Raw genomic sequence first — 17,570 nt, 5'->3', positions numbered from 1 at the left:
TATACAGATGAAGTCTGCAGAATCTATACATATTGCCAACAGAACAGATGTAAGGAGTAGTGATGAGCGAATATGCCCGAATAAGGTGTTATCAGGAATGCTCGGGCGCTAACCAAGCGTCTTCCGCGTGCTCGAAAAATATGTTAGAATCCCAGCGGATGCATGTCTGGTGGCTGTTAGGCGTAACACACGCAGTGCAGGAATTGCCTAACAAACAGGCACTCCATGCATGTGTTGCCGCTGTCGAGACATGCATCCGCGGGGACTCGAGCATATTTTTCAAGCATGCGGAAGACATTTGGTCAGCACCCGAGCATGGATAACACCTTATCCCAGCACGCTTGCTCATCACTAACAAGGAGCATATCACTTACCTATTTAAAACATAACTTAGAGCCTTCTGCCGTATTCCTGAGTAACTGGAAGGGCTGGATTCCCATGCAATTAAATTGGAAGCATCATGGAAAAGGTGAATGTTCACTAAGTCGAAGGCACTGAAGAAAAATAGATTGTACTTTATTATTATTTACCAGTGACAACATGTTCCAGGTAATTTTCAGGAAACAAAAAAAATATTGACTCAGCCGTTCAGATAATGTTGTGCCAACTCTTTGGCATATGTCTGGCTAATGATGGCTTCCTTAGGTTAGAAGTGCACGTTGGGGCTGCATTCACACATCCTGTATACATGTCCTTGTGCTTTCTTTTGCAAAACATACAGCGCACACTGTCAGACTCATTGATCCATGCACACATCCATTTTAAAAACGGATCCATGGATCCAATCTGTGAGGCTCGGAGCGTGTCCTACTCTCATCCGTTTTCCAGATCAGACTCGGACATTAATGTTTTCCTTCGGTGTTTCAGTTTTGTAAATGGGCCATCGCGAGAGAGAGTCCATGGATAAAAAAAGTTCTGATAATCTACCTACACCAATTTTTAGAATCGGATAAGAAAAAAAAAACCTGAGACAGTGATGTAAAGTAGATGCAAGATAGAGGCAAAACCAGATGACAGGTTAGGAGAAAACTGGTCCATAATTTTTGGACAAAGAAAACGGTCATTGGATAGTTTCAGGAGTCCATCATGGGGCAGATTCACCACCGAGTTAGAATTTCCAAATTTAACGAAAATCAAGAAGCAGATGTGCACAGCACTTTAGCAAGTTACGAGACCCTCAGGGGTACCATCCCACGGTGTACTGCCTCATGCAGACGAACGTGACTCCTACCTGAGGATCCGGTGAGTAGCAATGAGATATTACAGGTACATTTGTGGGCCAGTTTGCCCCAATATGAACGCATGCAGCAGCACACCATGGGACTATCCTCTCTTAGCTACTTAACAGAGCCTAATATGTAATCAGAAAATTACCTTTTGGAATTGGGTTTCGCAAAAAATTTTTGCTCACATAATATATGTTAAAAATAAAAATGAGACATTGTGCAATTTTCACCCTGGCCACTAGGGCTGTTCTATTCTAATATTTTCTGTTCCTTTATTCACATTTACATTAGCAGCAATAGACTAGCTGAGACCACATTTCTTCTACTGAAGCCTCTTATCAGCGTGTGCAAAGGAGAAGCAGGTGGAACTGTAACATTGCTTATTGTCAATGGAGGATCCTTGTGCTATGTATAGAGGTATGCAAATTGTCTCTTCAGAGAGGAAGAGGACTAGAACTCTCAGCACCACGTATTGGAAGTAGTGATCCTAAAAGTCAATATCTACCCTCTAAGGAGACTTGTCACATGACTTAAGATAACAGCCAAAACCAGAATTTGCAGACACTGTCGGGGTACTGCCCCTCATCCATGCAAAGCGTGACATCCGGTTTGGCTGTGTGAGAGGGGTCTGACCGGGATCCAAGGAGTGACGTTTCTACTTGCAGAGAGTGACATGTCAAGCTTGACATACAAGGTGAAGAGACAAACCACAATGCTCCTCTGGGAAATATTCAAGTTGTCTCTTCAGAGAGGAAGAGAACTAGAACTCTAGTGCCACCTATTGGAAGTAGCAATCCTAACAGTCAATATTGATTTATTGATTTACTAGCCTGGCCACATGACTAAGGATAAAAGCCAAAACCAAAATCTCAATTTGCAGACACAGTGTTTCGGGGGACTTCTTCTAGTCAGTGCAGGTGGCACTAGAGTTCTACTTTTCTTCCTATATGAAGATAGAATTTGCATATTTCCCAGGAAAACAATGCAAGGCTTAAAAGTCTCCTCACCTTGGCATGTCAGGATTGACATGTCACTCTCTGCAATAAGAAAGGTTACCCTTTGCATCCCGGTCAGACGCCTCTCACCCAGACAAACCAGATCTCATATTTTGCACTGACGAGGTGCAGTACCCCCGAAACACAGGCTCTGCAAATTAAGATTTTGGCTTTTATCCTTAATCATGTGTCAAGGCTCGTTAGAGAGTCAATATTGACTTTTATTAGTGCTACTTCCAATAGGTGGCGCTTGAGTTCTAGTCCTCATCCTTTCTTTAAAGACCACTTGCATATTTCCCAGAGGAAAGCTTAAAAGTCTTCTCACCTTGGCATGTCAGGCTTGAGGTGTCACTCTCCGAAAGGAGAAATGTTACCCCATGTATAGAGGTGTTACATGTAATCCTGCCTGTGAGGATAATAAACATGCTTTAAAGGACAGGATGTTAAAGTCAAAAACAGCCCAAGTGGCCATTGTAAAAACACCTCACCTTATTTCTGCTGCTCCTGAGGGCTCTCCCCCTCACTTCTGGGATGCTACATGAGAGAACATGAATGAATAGATTGTGTCTTGCCATATATGCCAGACAACCCTCTGACTAAGGATGATCACAATCTGTGTGTTGTATGATGTACCCCTCCATTTCCACTGCCTGCAATTTCACAGCCTGTACATGACCTGTCATTTCCTACCGATTGCTTCACCAGCTCTCACTCCTTGACAAGTTACATACAAGCTGTGCAGGCAGGCAGCGTAGATGGAGGAGGTACGTCATACCAAGCACAGATTGTGATCATTAGTCAGAGGGTGAGTGAGGGGAAAGGAGAATAGAGCACCAAACCTGCACAGTCACTGTGATAATCCTTGGTCAGAGGGCTGGCTTACATAAAGAGCAAGAAACAAGCTACACCCCATGATCACAGACGTTGTGTCCCAGAAGGGAGAGGGACCACTAAGGAGCAGCAGCAGCAGAGCTGTGATGTGAGGTCTCAGTAACAAGTAGTAAAATGACAATGTTACATAAAAAGACAGGGAGTGGGATATGAGCATTTATAGCTTTAGACAAAGTAGGTTTTTTTTTTCTCTTGAGTGCTCCTTGAATTTCAGAACCTTAACTAGTTAGCTACAGTTCTAACATGTCTTTGCACAGCATTTTTTGGTTCTGTATCTTGACAAAAACAGATTTGTAGAGATACATATATACCAAAAATTAAACTACAGTCATTTCTGCTAGTACAGTCACCTGTTTTTTTTAGTAAGGACATAGACACAAATGTTTTTTAATTTAGAAATTAGCTCTACTTCAGCCTCCTATAGTTTCCAATCTGCACTGTAGTTCATACAGCATGGATTTTACTGTACAAATTCAAAACCCAAGCAGCGGTAAAAGAAAAATGTCAGTTCTTGAGACGGTTTTTGAGTTGGTGAGCCACTCACCTTTTAGCCTTATTTTAGGGGGCTAATCAATGTGTGGCACAACCTGAAAATCTGCCTTATAAATCTGAGCGTGATTTTCCGATTTCTGGAATGGATTGCTTTTCCAGATCAGCCTCTGATTTTTCATCATGGAAAAAAAAAAAATCAGCCATAGGTAGGTGCCATAAAGCGTTGCCCGATATGGTCAATTTGAGCAGAACTCTGTGCTCTGTTGGTAAAATTTGCTTGAATAAGAATAATTTTGCAATCGAAATAAAGAATGGTGACAATTATTAATCGTTTGGTTACAATTATGATAAGGACACGACTATTCCATAAAAGCGCTACATATTTTTTTTTATCGCTTTCTATCCCTGATCTATTCAGCCACAAGGACATTGTTGTGAATTACTTAGTTCTTAAGCAGGTCCTCAATCACATACACTGAATGTTACATTATGTGCGTGCGAGAAATCTCAAATAACGTACCAGTCAGTAATACACCATCGCGTTCGAATAAAGCCTTTTCTAGATGATTTGCTCTGAAAGATAAACACAATACAAAAGTGGATTTTAATACACAGAAAGGCAGCTGTGTCACTAATGAGAAAAACAGTAAGACGATATTAATTTCACAACTGAGAGAGTAGGCAGGCGTGATTATGTCTCTAAGGCAGGCTATCTGCACAGTAACACGTCCCGTATATTGTGCGGATGATTAATGGTGATTTGAGTGTTGTGCATATAAACAAATCACAGTTTTCACTCCAACCCGACATTCACAGATCTTACTGTGTGCCTGTGTCGTCTAAGTGAAGGGTTAGTCACAGGCCGGAGTTGAATAAATGTTTGTTTTTTCAGAAAAACTTCACATTGATTTACACGACCTTGTTCTCATCCAAATCTGTTTTTCTGTTTTTAACCCTATCATGACAGACGATTTTTCATTTTTTGCCTTTTTTTTTTTTTTTTTTTTTTTTTTTACTCTCCATTTTCCAAGAGCCATAACCTTTTTTTTGTATCCTTGTTGGGCTCCAATGTATAAGAAAGACATGACTGAACGAGAGCGAATGGGGGAATGGAGGTACTTACTGTATTGTTCAGTCTATAAGACGCACTTTTTTCCTCCAAAAATTTGGAGGAAAATAGGGGATGCGTCTTATAGTCCGGATGTACCGGCTCTGGCTGTGGTGGGGAGGTGAGGGAGTGGCAGCGGTGGAGCTGCGGGTCACAGTAGCCAGAGGCAGCGGCTTACTTCCATGCCCGCTGCTAAAGAGAAATAGATATTCACTGCATTCCATGCCCATGGGCGTAGAGGGCCATGAATATTCATTTCTGCTTAATAGCATCCCGGTATGTATGGCCCCATCCTTATCCTGGTATGATTGGCCCCCATCCCCATCTAGGTATGCAGGGCCCCATCATAAAGACATTAAAAAAACCCGAAACCATTACTTATATTCCACAGCTCCCTCGCAGTGTCTTGTTCCGGTGCCAGCAGCTACTTTATGCTTGTAAGCAGCTCATGGCAGGGACATCATGCGCTGCTTAAAAGCTGAAGGACAGCTGCCAGAATACTCACTGCTCCCCACACCGGGACTAGGCGTGTGAAGGGCAGTGAGTATTCATTGCTCTTTAGTAGCGAGCACAGTGTCAGCCGCAAGCTTCCTGCTGCGGAAGCATAAGGCAACTGCTGGCACCGGAACAACACGCTGTGAGGGAGCAGAGGAAGGTATATATAATGTTTTGGGTAATGTTTTTTTCTGATGCGGCCATGCATACCAGGATGGGGATGGGGGCGAATCATACCAGGATAAGCATGGGGCCGTGCATACCAGGACAGAGATGGGGGCCCTGCATACCAGGATGGGGATGGTGGCGAATCATACCAGGATAAGGATGGGGTCATGCATAACAGAACGGAGATAGGGGCACTATGTAGTCTGTTTTGATTATACTGTTTCCTACTAGAGGTTATAGGTATTAAATTCAGTAATGGGACGCAGATTTCCATTCATCGAGCCGGAAAGGGATTTTTCTTCTAATATGGGGGAATCTTTTTCATACATATTGTGTATACAGTACGGACCAAAAGTTTGGACACACCTTCTCATTTAAAGATTTTTCTGTATTTTCATAACTATGAAAATTGTACATTCACACTGAAGGCATTAAAACTATGAATTAACACATGTGGAATTATATACTTAACAAAAAAGTGTGAAACAACTGAAATTATGTCTTATATTCTACGTTCTTCAAAGTAGCCACCTTTTGCTTTGATGACTGCTTTGCACACTCTTGGCATTCTCTTGATGAGCTTCAAGAGGTGGTCACCGGAAATTGTTTTCACTTCACAGGTGTGCCCTGTCAGGTTTAATAAGTGGGATTTCTTGCCTTATAAATGGGGTCGGGACCATCAGTTGTGTTGTGCAGAAGTCTGGTGGATACACAGCTGATAGTCCTACTGAATAGACTGTTAGAATTTGTATTATGGCAAGAAAAAAGCAGCTAAGTAAAGAAAAACGAGTGGCCATCATTACTTTAAGAAATGAAGGTCAGTCAGTCCGAAAAATTGGGAAAACTTTGAAAGTGTCCCCAAGTGCAGTGGCAAAAACCATCAAGCACTACAAAGAAACTGGCTCACATGAGGACCGCCCCAGGAAAGGAAGACCAAGAGTCACCTCTGCTTCTGAGGATAAGTTTATCCAAGTCACCAGCCTCAGAAATCGCAGGTTAACAGCAGCTCAGATTAGAGACCAGGTCAATGCCACACAGAGTTCTAGCGGCAGACAACTCTACTACAATTGTTAAGAGGAGACTTTGTGCAGTAGGCCTTCATGGTAAAAAAGCTGCTAGGAAACCACTGCTAAGGACAGGCAACAAGCAGAAGAGACTTGTTTTGGCTAAAGAACACAAGGAATGGACATTAGACCAGTGGAAATCTGTGCTTTGGTGTGATGAGTCCAAATTTTAGATCTTTGGTTCCAACCACCGTGTCTTTGGGCGGCGCAGAAAAGGTGAACACATGGACTCTACATGCCTGGTTCCCACCGTGAAGCATGGAGGAGGAGGTGAAGTCTTTTCAGAGGGTCATTTATTATTCAACCCCTCAACCCACCAGAATTCTGTTTGGTTCCCCTAAAGTATTAAGAAGTAGTTCAGGCACAAAGAACAATGAGCTTCACATGTTTGGATTAATTATCTCTTTTTCCAGCCTTTTATGACTATTTAAGACCCTCCCCAAACTTGTGAACAAGCATGGTCAACATGGGAAAGACAAAGGAGCATTCCAAGGCCATCACAGACAAGATCGTGGAGGGTCACAAGGCTGGCAAGGGGTACAAAACCCTTTCGAAGGAGTTGGGCCTACCTGTCTCCACTGTTGGGAGCATCATCCGGAAGTGGAAGGCTTATGGAACTACTGTTAGCCTTCCACGGCCTGGACAGCCTTTGAAAGTTTCCTCCCGTGCCGAGGCCAGGCTTGTCCGAAGAGTCAAGGCTAACCCAAGGACAACAAGGAAGGAGCTCCGGGAAGATCTCATGGCAGTGGGGACATTGGTTTCAGTCAATACCATAAGTAACGTACTCCACCGCAATGGTCTCCGTTCCAGACAAGCCCGTAAGGTACCTTTACTTTCAAAGCGTCATGTCAAGGCTCGTCTACAGTTTGCTCATGATCACTTGGAGGACTCTGAGACTGACTGGTTCAAGGTTCTCTGGTCTGATGAGACCAAGATCGAGATCTTTGGTGCCAACCACACATGTGACGTTTGGAGACTGGATGGCACTGCATACGACCCCAAGAATACCATCCCTACAGTCAAGCATGGTGGTGGCAGCATCATGCTGTGGGGCTGTTTCTCAGCCAAGGGGCCTGGCCATCTGGTCCGCATCCATGGGAAGATGGAGAGCACAGCCTACCTGGAGATTTTGGCCAAGAACCTCCGCTCCTCCATCAAGGATCTTAAGATGGGTCGTCATTTCATCTTCCAACAAGACAATGACCCAAAGCACACAGCCAAGAAAACCAAGGCCTGGTTCAAGAGGCAAAAAATCAAGGTGTTGCAGTGGCCTAGTCAGTCTCCTGACCTTAACACAATTGAAAATTTATGGAAGGAGCTCAAGATTAAAGTACACATGAGACACCCAAAGAACCTAGATAACTTGGAGAAGATCTGCATGGAGGAGTGGGCCAAGATAACTCCAGAGACCTGTGCCGGCCTGATCAGGTCTTATAAAAGACGATTATTAGCTGTAATTGCAAACAAAGGTTATTCCACAAAATATTAAACCTAGGGGCTGAATAATAATTGACCCACACTTTTATGTTTAAAATTTATAAAAATTTAACTGAGCAACAAAACTTTTTGGTTTGTAAGATTTATGCATCTGTTAATAAATCCTGCTCTTGTTTGAAGTTTGAAGGCTCTAACTTATTTGCATCTTATTAAACCTGCTAAATCTGCAGGGGGTTGAATACTACTTGTAGGCACTGTATATACATACATACATACACACACACCAGGAGACATTGAGGGGGCCTTAGGAGCCTTTGTGCAAGGAGGAAGAGGAGGAGCACTGCCAGAGCCCTGCAAAATGACCTTCAGAAGGCTAAAGCATGTGTCTGCACAAACTGTTAGAAACCGACTCCATGAGGATGGTCTGGGTGCCCGATGTCCACAGATGGGGGTTGTGCTCATGGCCCAACACCGTGCAGGACGCTTGGCATTTGCCACAGAACACCAGGATTGGCAAATTCGCCACTGGCACCCTGTGCTCTTCACAGATGAAAGCAGGTTCACACTGAGCACATGTGACAGATGTGACAGACGTGACCGAGTCTGGAGATGCCGTGGAGAGCGATTTGCTGCCTGCAACATCTTTAAGCATGACCGGTTTGGCAGTGGGTCAGTAATTGTGTGGGGTGGCATTTTTTTTTTGGAGGGCTGCAGAGCCCTTCATGTGCTCACCAGAGGTAGCCTTACTGCCATTACATACCGAGATGAGATCCTGTGAGACCATATGCTGGAGCAGTTGGCCCTGGGTTTCCCCTAATGCAGGACAATGCCAGACCTCATGTGGCTGGAGTGTGTCAGCAGTTCCTGCAAGATGAAGGAATTGAAGCTATGGATTGGCCCGCCCATTCCCCAGACCTGAATCCGATTGAACACATCTGGGACATCATGTCTTGCACCATCCATCAACGTTGCACTACAGATTGTCCAGGAGTTGGCGGATGATTTAGTCCAGGTCTGGGAGGAGATCCCACAGGAGACCATCTGCTGCTTCATCAGGAGCATGCCCAGGCATTGTAGGGAGATCATACAGGCACGTGGAGGCCCCACACACTATTGAGCATCATTTCCTTGTCTTGAGGCATTTCGACTGAAGTTGGATCAGCCTGTAACTTCATTTTCCACTTTGATTTTGAGCATCATTCCAACTCCTGACCTCCGTGGGATATTAGTTGTGATTTACGTTGATCATTTTTAGGTTTTATTGTTCTCAACACATTCCACTATGTAATGAATAAAGATTTACAACCGGAATATTTCATTTAGTGATATTTAAGATGTGGGATTTTAGTGTTTCCTTTATTTTTTTGACCAGTGTATACACAGGGTGGGCCATTTGTATGGATACACCTAAATAAAATGGGAATGGTTGGTGATATCAACTTCCTGTTTGTGGCACATTACTATATGGGAGGGAGAAAATTTTTCAAGATGGGTGGTGACCATGTGGCCATTTTGAAGTCGGCCATTTTGGATCCAACTATTTTTTTTCAGTGGGAAGACACATCAAACTTATTGAGAATTTCACAAGAAAAACAATGGTGTGCTTGGTTTTAACAGCAAACTGTTCATGTAGGAATGCTCAGACCGGACACCCATAATGTGGCGGTGCACAATCTTGCTGGAAAAACTCAGGGAACGTGCCATCTTCAGTGCATAACTGAACAGTTTCCTGGAAAGTCGATTGGTCGTCGAGGGCCAGTTGAATGGCCACCAAGGTCTCCCGATCTGACCCCATTAGACTTATCTTTGGGGTCATCTGAAGGCAATTGTCTATGCTGTGAAGATACGAGATGTGCAGCATCGGAAACAACAGATACTGGAAGCCTGTGGTAGCATTTATTCCGCGGTGTTGCTATCAGTGTGTCAATAGTGGGAGAAGAGGGTTGCATTGATAATCCAACACAATGGGCAGCACTTTGAACACATTGTCAGGCTTCAAAATGGCCGCCATGGTCACTACTCATCTTGAAAAGTTTACTCTCTCCCATATACTAATGTGCCACAAACAGGAATTTGATATCATCAACCATTCCCATTTTATTTAGGTGTATCCATATATATTGCCCACCCTGTAAGCATGTTATATAATATATATATATATATATATGTAAGAAAAAATTGAAACAGCATCCAGTATTACCTCACATGTTGTGCAAAGCTCTCCCAACCAGCAATCTAATGGTCTCCAATAGTAGAAATAGTAGAACCAAAAAAAGAAAAGCAGCACAAAAAAAACTGAAGAAAATAAGTGGTTTTTATTGCCTGAACGGCGTGGCAACGTTTCGGACGTAATAACCTTTTTCAAGCTTGAAAAGTGATATTACATCCGAAACGTTGCCACGCCGTTCAGGCAATTAAGTCCACTTATTTTCTTCAATTTTTTGTGCTGCTTTCCTTTTTTTGAAAGAGATATATATATATACACACACACACACACACACACACACACACACACACATATACACACACATACACACACACCCCCCTCCATTGTTTGTGTTTTTTTTATTGGTTTATGTTATCATTTCTGTGTCCCATAACTATTTTTAGTTGCTGGATCTTTACCTTTTGAGGGCTTTTATTGCATTTTTGGGAGATTTTCAGCAACTCAAACCTCATTTCTGGCAGTTTACGGTATATGTTTTCTTTAAGAAAATGAGAGTATCTTCTGCTGGTCTGTCACTCTGCTCCTCCCACATCTCCATAGACTTCAATAGGCATCCGTAATCTGAGCCCTAAGTGAGCTTTCAGTTCATCTTGATCAAGATCGAATTGAGCTGTTTTTTTTTTTCTTCCCAGAGGAAAATGGTAAGTTCTGGAGGCAGGGGAGGATAAGCGGCTCATAAGTGGAGAAGGTACATTCCTCTGATAAAATATGACAAAAGCTTCTTATATTAGCTTGTACCACGTAATCATGCAAGTCTCTTGAAAAAGTCACCATTTAGTTTAGTTTTTTTTTTTTAAACAGTATTAATTCTAAAATTAAATATGCAAATTGGAAGAGACTATTTGCATTTGCATATTTAATTTCACAGAGGCACATGCATGGCTTATAAGTTGCCTCACTGTGACATGCCAGGCTTGGCTTGTCACTCTCCATAAGGAGAAATGTTATCCCTTAGCACGCAATTCTAAAATTACAAAATGTTTTATTCCAGTAATCCATTTCCACAGATTCCAGTCCAGTTACTCACTTCCTATATTTACTGCTGTTGACCATGAATGGACTAAGGATATAGTATCTCCGTCACTACAATTAATATGATTAATAACCTTTTTCACATTTGTACTCTGGTCTACGCCTGGAAGCACAAAAAAAAAACAAACAAATCTTCCAACACTTTACAAACACATTATACTGCAAGTCTTATCAGTGTCCATGAAAGCAAGATATGTGAACCTTGACACAAAAACAGCCAGGACTCAATATTCTTATCTGAAACAAAATATCAGCCGATTTAAAAGTCATTACATATCGATTGAAATAATAAATAGACGGCAATTTGGAGACACCTTTCAATGCTATTCCAATTTTCGTTTGGCAAATGACTGATTCATATGGGCTGATCGAGAATATTGGCTCACATTTATATATTTAGAATTGCAGGAGTTATAATATGATGTGTACTGCAGCATAATGGAGAGGAAACCCTGACGGCTCGGAATTAAATATAAAGTAAAAGGGTTTATTAAAAATATATATTATATTATAGACACAATATAAAGAGCAAAGAAAAAAAAAAAAAGTTTTGTTAAGCAGATGCTCCTGGATGCCAGTACCATGGGGACACGCACCACCAGTGGCCCATGCGACACTGAATATATAATTTAATAGATCTTAGACCTGATAAGGCTGGTGTACATACTTTGAAAATCTATGTCAGAATAGCCATTTAATTCCTTTATTGAAAATGTTTTTGTCTGTTATTAAAATGAGCATTTTAGGAGCCCATTTCTAGCAGAACTCCTAAAATACTCATCTTAATATCAGAATGGTTTATCCACTGTGCCATCAATTTTCAAAAGTAAGTACACCAGCCTCCCCAAGGCTAAAGACATATCTAATAGTGTATGTAGATTATATTGTGAAATCTGGCTACAGATCTGTTAAATTCTTACTTTAGCATTTGACTGAATAAGATTAGAAAAGGGGATGACATGGTAAAGTTTTGTCTCTTTCAATGAAAAATTGCACAGTACTCACTTTGGCAGCGGTGTTTTTATTTTTTACTCCCCTTTTTTTTAGTATCTACAGGTTGCAATGTATTTCATTTGCTAGATTTAAGAAATGCATTGCTTCCAGAAAGTGTGATTAGACGCAATGCTGAAGCTTGTTCACTGATGAATCTCAACTATAAATACCAGTCTAGTTCCCAAACGTCAGTTCAAATATCTCGCTTACAGATCTGCCTTCAAATAAAAGGCCTTTTCTCTTTACAATTGCTGGATGAAATGGGACACCCAGGAGCAGAGTTGTGATCATTTAGCTGCTGCAAAATGTACTTCAGAGGCAAGAGGCAGAAAGATTTTGACCAGTGCAATGGCCAACATTAACTTAAACATCAAGCGGCATTACAGAGCTGCCAGAGTCAAAATCATTGAGAGGACAGAAAAAAAAAATGTGCTCGCTTTCTAACTTCTAGATTGCCTACAGTAAAAAAAAAACCAAAAAACCTTTTTGCTCCTTTATATATTGATTTTCCCAGGGCAGCCTTGGGCAACTGTTCATAAATGGCAGAATATATTAAGACGAAAATGGCTAAAAGTTTCCATCTACAATTGATTCAAATGACGAAGATTCACTAAGAGTCTGCGAGACAATTAATGTTTCTAGTTTTATTCAGATTTCCAGCAAACAATTTAGGCTGTGTGCGCATGATCAGTTTTTGGGGAGTGGTTTTTTTAACTCCATGAGTTTTTGCTGCGTCAAAACCATGTCGTCTTAAAGTTCAAAGTGTAAACTGACATGAGGTGCGAGTCTCAAATCTGCAGCATGTCAATTTCTCTTGTGGGTATGCTGAGTTTTATGTGCAGATTACTCTCATAGGCTTGAATTAGATACATGACAATGGGTATTCATGATGCCCGTGAGTTTCACTTAAAATTGACCATTGAACTTTAATCCCTACCGACTACCTGCCCCCCCACGTTCTTTTTGCCCCGTACCCCAATAATTACACATCAAACGTTCGTTTGGATAAATTGGCCACAGCAGCCTTTTTATTAAAATTCAAACATAACAGTTTATTAACATTCAAACCCCAGGGAAGGCGGTCCTCGAAGCCCCAAGAATCAACCAACTCATATCCAATCTCCATAATTTGGCCTCCAGGTCGTGTCCTTGCCTCTAGCCGCTAGGCACCAGCTCAGAAATGCTTAAAGACTCGCCCGGCCAATATCCGCCAAAATCCCAAGGCCCCAGTCTTCTCGACTGTATAACCACCATTTACCATTTAATTCTCTAAGCCACACCAGGGGGAGTCCAGGATCTCACACATCCACCCCCCCTCCAAGCCGCCATGTCTTAGTACCACCAACTTCGAGGACCTCTTTCCCCCTCCGCCACCAACACCAATGTACTGACTCCTCAGACATTTGTGTCCCGCCACACCAGCAGCCCTTTCTCGATACCCTCCTGTATTGCTAGACACCATAAGTCCAAGCCGATGGCATTCAAATGGACACCATCCTTTCTCCAATACTCGCCCGTTCCCGACTCCAAATCCAAATGGCGAATTACAAGGGCCCCGTTTCGCACCATAAAACGGGAAACCGCCCGGTTAACTTTTATTCTGGCCCTGTTGATACCCTGTACCGACCGTGCCCCGAACCAAACTTTCCTAGGAACAATATCCGACCATATTACCAACAAGCGCAGGAACATAGCCCACAACCTTAAGACATCAAACTTAATATCGTTGATTAATTCTCTACAAGGGCGTTTACCAAGATCGTTGCCCCCCAAATGGATCACTAATAAATCCGACACCCGGTCCAAATGCCCAAACTTGTGAAATTCCGGCAGAAGCTGCTTCCAGTACATTCCACGTTTACCGATCCAACGTATGAGTGCCGGAGACTTTTCCACAGCTGTCTCCCTTAAGGGCAAACGTCCGCTCGCACTGCTGCCCAAAAGACAAACGAGTGGCCCATAATCCATGGCAGTAAAGGCCTGTTCCCTGAAAAGAAAAAGACAACAAACCAAAACATAACCGCAAAGCACCACCCGTTCAAATCAACTCCCAATTCAAAACACCCTTCAGACCAAGGACGGGCGAATATACGACCTAAACCTCACGGATTCCCAACGGCCGATCCTTCGCACTACGTCCTCCCCTAAACCTCATCTGGCTGCTTCCGTAGCTGCACCTATTCTGAATGAATGCCCCGAAAAATTATCCGCCGAAACGCCCCCTCGCGTCAAACAGCGTTTAAATATAGTAACGAACTGATACTGAGATAAAAACGACCCATCTCCGTGTAACAGTAGCTCATCATCCCAGACCTCTCCCTTTGAAAATTCCCTAAAACATAATACGGGGCACAATGGGGAACCCACAACCTCAAAGAGCACAATTTTACACCCTTTCCCGACCAAATCCGTTTTTGATTGACGCAGCCAAATCACCAACCTATCCCCGTGCAAAACTACATCCCGGTCCAGCAACCCCCCTTTTTTATGCCTGGAGGGGCTGACCAACTCACCCAATCGAAATGCCCCAAAAAATGCCAGAGCAAAAGCCAGTTTAAACAGGATAACCTCCGATTGGTTAGAACAAACCCCTGGCAATTGTTCGCCTATCCGCAGTAAAATCTCATAAGAGCGACGACCCCCAATCCACCCAAGTATTCCATGCCTTAACATAGTGTGACCAAGTCCCTGGCGCCAGTGACCTGGACAATAACCCTCTTAGTTGTTAAACGGCCGGAATTCAGCAGTGACCCATAAATTACACCGTAGACCTAACCAAACCACATGCTGCAAGACTCTTAGCAATGCCGGATCTGCGGATGACAGTGAATTTATCGCTTTCACAGCACCCTCAGATTCACAACAGAAACAAATCTTCGTGTTACGAACTTCCGTTCACCATAAAGATAGAGCAACTGCAATGGGGAAGACCAAACACAGCAATCGATTAGCAGATAAACCGTTGCCAACCCACGACGGCGGCCACCGACATGCTAGCCAACTCTCTTTAAAGACCAATCGAAAACCGTGCTTGTCCACCGGGCCGATCGTAAATCCCAAATCCTCCGCAGTCACCACCGGTGCAATCCACAGCGACCTCCCATTATAAGATTCCAGAAAAAGCATCCAAACCTTCAGGTCATCTTTCAAGGCCTTCCGAAGCCTGATAAAATGTGACGGGGCCCGAACTCCTACTGTAGCCAAAGACAACCTGCGACAAAAAGCCCTACCCATCGGCATGATACGGCACGCGAAATTCAACTTCCCTAGCAGTGATTGAATCTCGCGCAGCGTTATCTTTCTTAATTCACAGACTCTCTTCACCTCCATTCTCATGCCCACCGACATTCCATTGCGACCATATCAATCTCGATGCCCAAAACACTCAGACACGTTACCGGACCAACCGTCTTGTCAGCGGCTAACGGAACGCCGAACCTTCGACACACTCTCCATTGAGTGAAGCAAAATTGAACAATCCGCGGAATGCGCTGGACCCACAAACAGAAAATCATCCAGATAATGGATGCAGGACCGGAGTCCAGATACATCCTTCACCGTCCATTCCAAAAACGTACTGAACATTTCAAAATACGCACACGACAGAACAGCCCATCGGCAAACAACGATCCACATAAAAACCCCCGCTCCAGAAACACCCTAGCAAATGCAAACTATCTGGATTAACGGGTAGCAAACGAAACGCGGCCTTAATATCGGTTTTAGCTAACAAAGCTCCCTGCCCACAATGTCTAACCCACTCCATAGCTGTGTCAAATGACGTATAAAGAACCGAGCACAGCTGAGGGTCAATTCCATCGTTAACCGACAAACCTTTTGGGAACAAAAGGTGGTGAATTAGCCTAAATTTGTTAGCCTCCTTTTTGGGCACTAACCCCAATGGGGACACACTCAAGCCCTCCATAGGGAGAGACTGAAATGGGCCGGCCATTCTTCCAAGTGACACCTCCTTGTTCAACTTTTCTGTTACTACTTCAGGAAACTCGTAGGCCGATTTTAAATTCTTTTTGGACCACTGCACCTTAACGTCCACAAAAGGTATTGAAAAACCATCCCTAAAACCATTTCGTAATGTTGACGCTGCTTTTTTATCAGGGTATCTATTTAGGAACCGTTCCATCTCTGCTAGACGCACTGGCATCACTCCTTTTATCAAATCCGTCTGACCCTTTCTGCTTCCCTCCCCTAAAACATCTTGCCGCCCCGTGAGTACCTCCACATGAGGAACATTCATGTTTAAATTTGCACTTTGCCCCAAACCTGCAGGTCCCTTCGTTAAACGCGAAGCACAGTCCCTTCTGCATGACCACCGAGAGCCCTGACTGTCCTGAACCCCCGGTGCCTCCAAGACATGACTGAGTTCCCGGACTTGACCTGACCGGTGCTGTTACCCTCATCCACAAGGAAATATCCTTGTGGACCCACCGGATATTTGGAGTACCGCTTTTCGTTGGCGGAATTGCTCGTCATATCTAATCCACCCTTGGCCCCCATAAACCCTGTAGGCCTCCCCTATGATATCTAAAACACAAATCAAGGGAGCACAAGTCTCCGGCGATTTTTCCCTATTACGCTAGCAAAAATTGCAAAAGCCTGTAACCAGTTAGAAAAAGTACGTGGGATCAACCTAAACCGTCTCCTCATCCTCCTTTTTAGAATCGTCCCTACGGGCCTTATCCAAATTGAAACGCTCTAACGGGAGCAGGGAAAATATTTCAACGTACTCCCCTTTCCAAATTCTCTCTTTCACTTCAGGTTTCAAATGTGCCCCCAAAGGCCCCTCAAAACATACGTACACCTCCCCTCTGGCTGAATCATCTACTCGTACCGACTCGTCTTTTTCTTTATCCCCACTTTCCGCCGTTGACGTGATTACCTGCTGCAATACCTCGCTACTTCCCACCGATGCCACCCCAGTCGCAAAAGAAGCCCCCTGCGAAATACTAGATCCTGACCTGAACGAATCCCCGACTCCCTCCGCTTCCAGGGCCCCCCTCTCCCGAACGTTACCCAGCCACGCCGATAACGGCGACGATTCAATCTGTCTACCCTTCGTCTCCCACATTTGGAACAAATCCTTTAACCCTTGCATTAAAATACCCGCACCAAGACTAACCCCCCCACGGAAACCTCCCCTCTACACGAATCAACATTAGGGGCTAGTGATGGCATTAAAGAAGAAAAGACGGCACTCTCACCTGGCTGCCTGGGTGCTGTGTTCCCAGCAGCCGCTGATCCTGTGTCCAGATGTGATCCGTCAGTTCACGGTCCTCCTTGATGGTGCCGGCTCGCCATTCCACGAGCTTCCAAGGGCCAGTCCTGAGATGCCACCGCGCTGATAGGACCCACAGAGTGGTCCCATTCCACGGATGGGGCCCACGGCGGTTCAAGGCGCGCAGCGGGACGACCCTGCTCTGCTGA

General features: G+C 43.8%; 1 protein-coding gene across 2 annotated transcripts in view; it reads right to left on the bottom strand.

Annotated features, from left to right (window-relative positions):
• Positions 1-17,570, bottom strand: part of INPP5A (inositol polyphosphate-5-phosphatase A) — a 473,991-nt gene that overhangs the window by 204,031 nt on the left and 252,390 nt on the right. For both annotated transcript variants that reach the window (XM_077258448.1, XM_077258449.1), the window contains exons 7-8: positions 4,125-4,177; positions 375-494 (exon numbers count right to left, since the gene is read on the bottom strand). In XM_077258448.1, coding sequence (XP_077114563.1) covers positions 375-494; positions 4,125-4,177 — 173 coding nt within the window. The remainder of the gene's footprint in view (positions 1-374; positions 495-4,124; positions 4,178-17,570) is intronic.

The sequence above is a fragment of the Ranitomeya variabilis genome, chromosome 4 (assembly GCF_051348905.1).
Source record: "Ranitomeya variabilis isolate aRanVar5 chromosome 4, aRanVar5.hap1, whole genome shotgun sequence".
Taxonomy (NCBI): domain Eukaryota; kingdom Metazoa; phylum Chordata; class Amphibia; order Anura; family Dendrobatidae; genus Ranitomeya; species Ranitomeya variabilis.
This window is presented reverse-complemented; position numbering and strand designations above follow the sequence as displayed.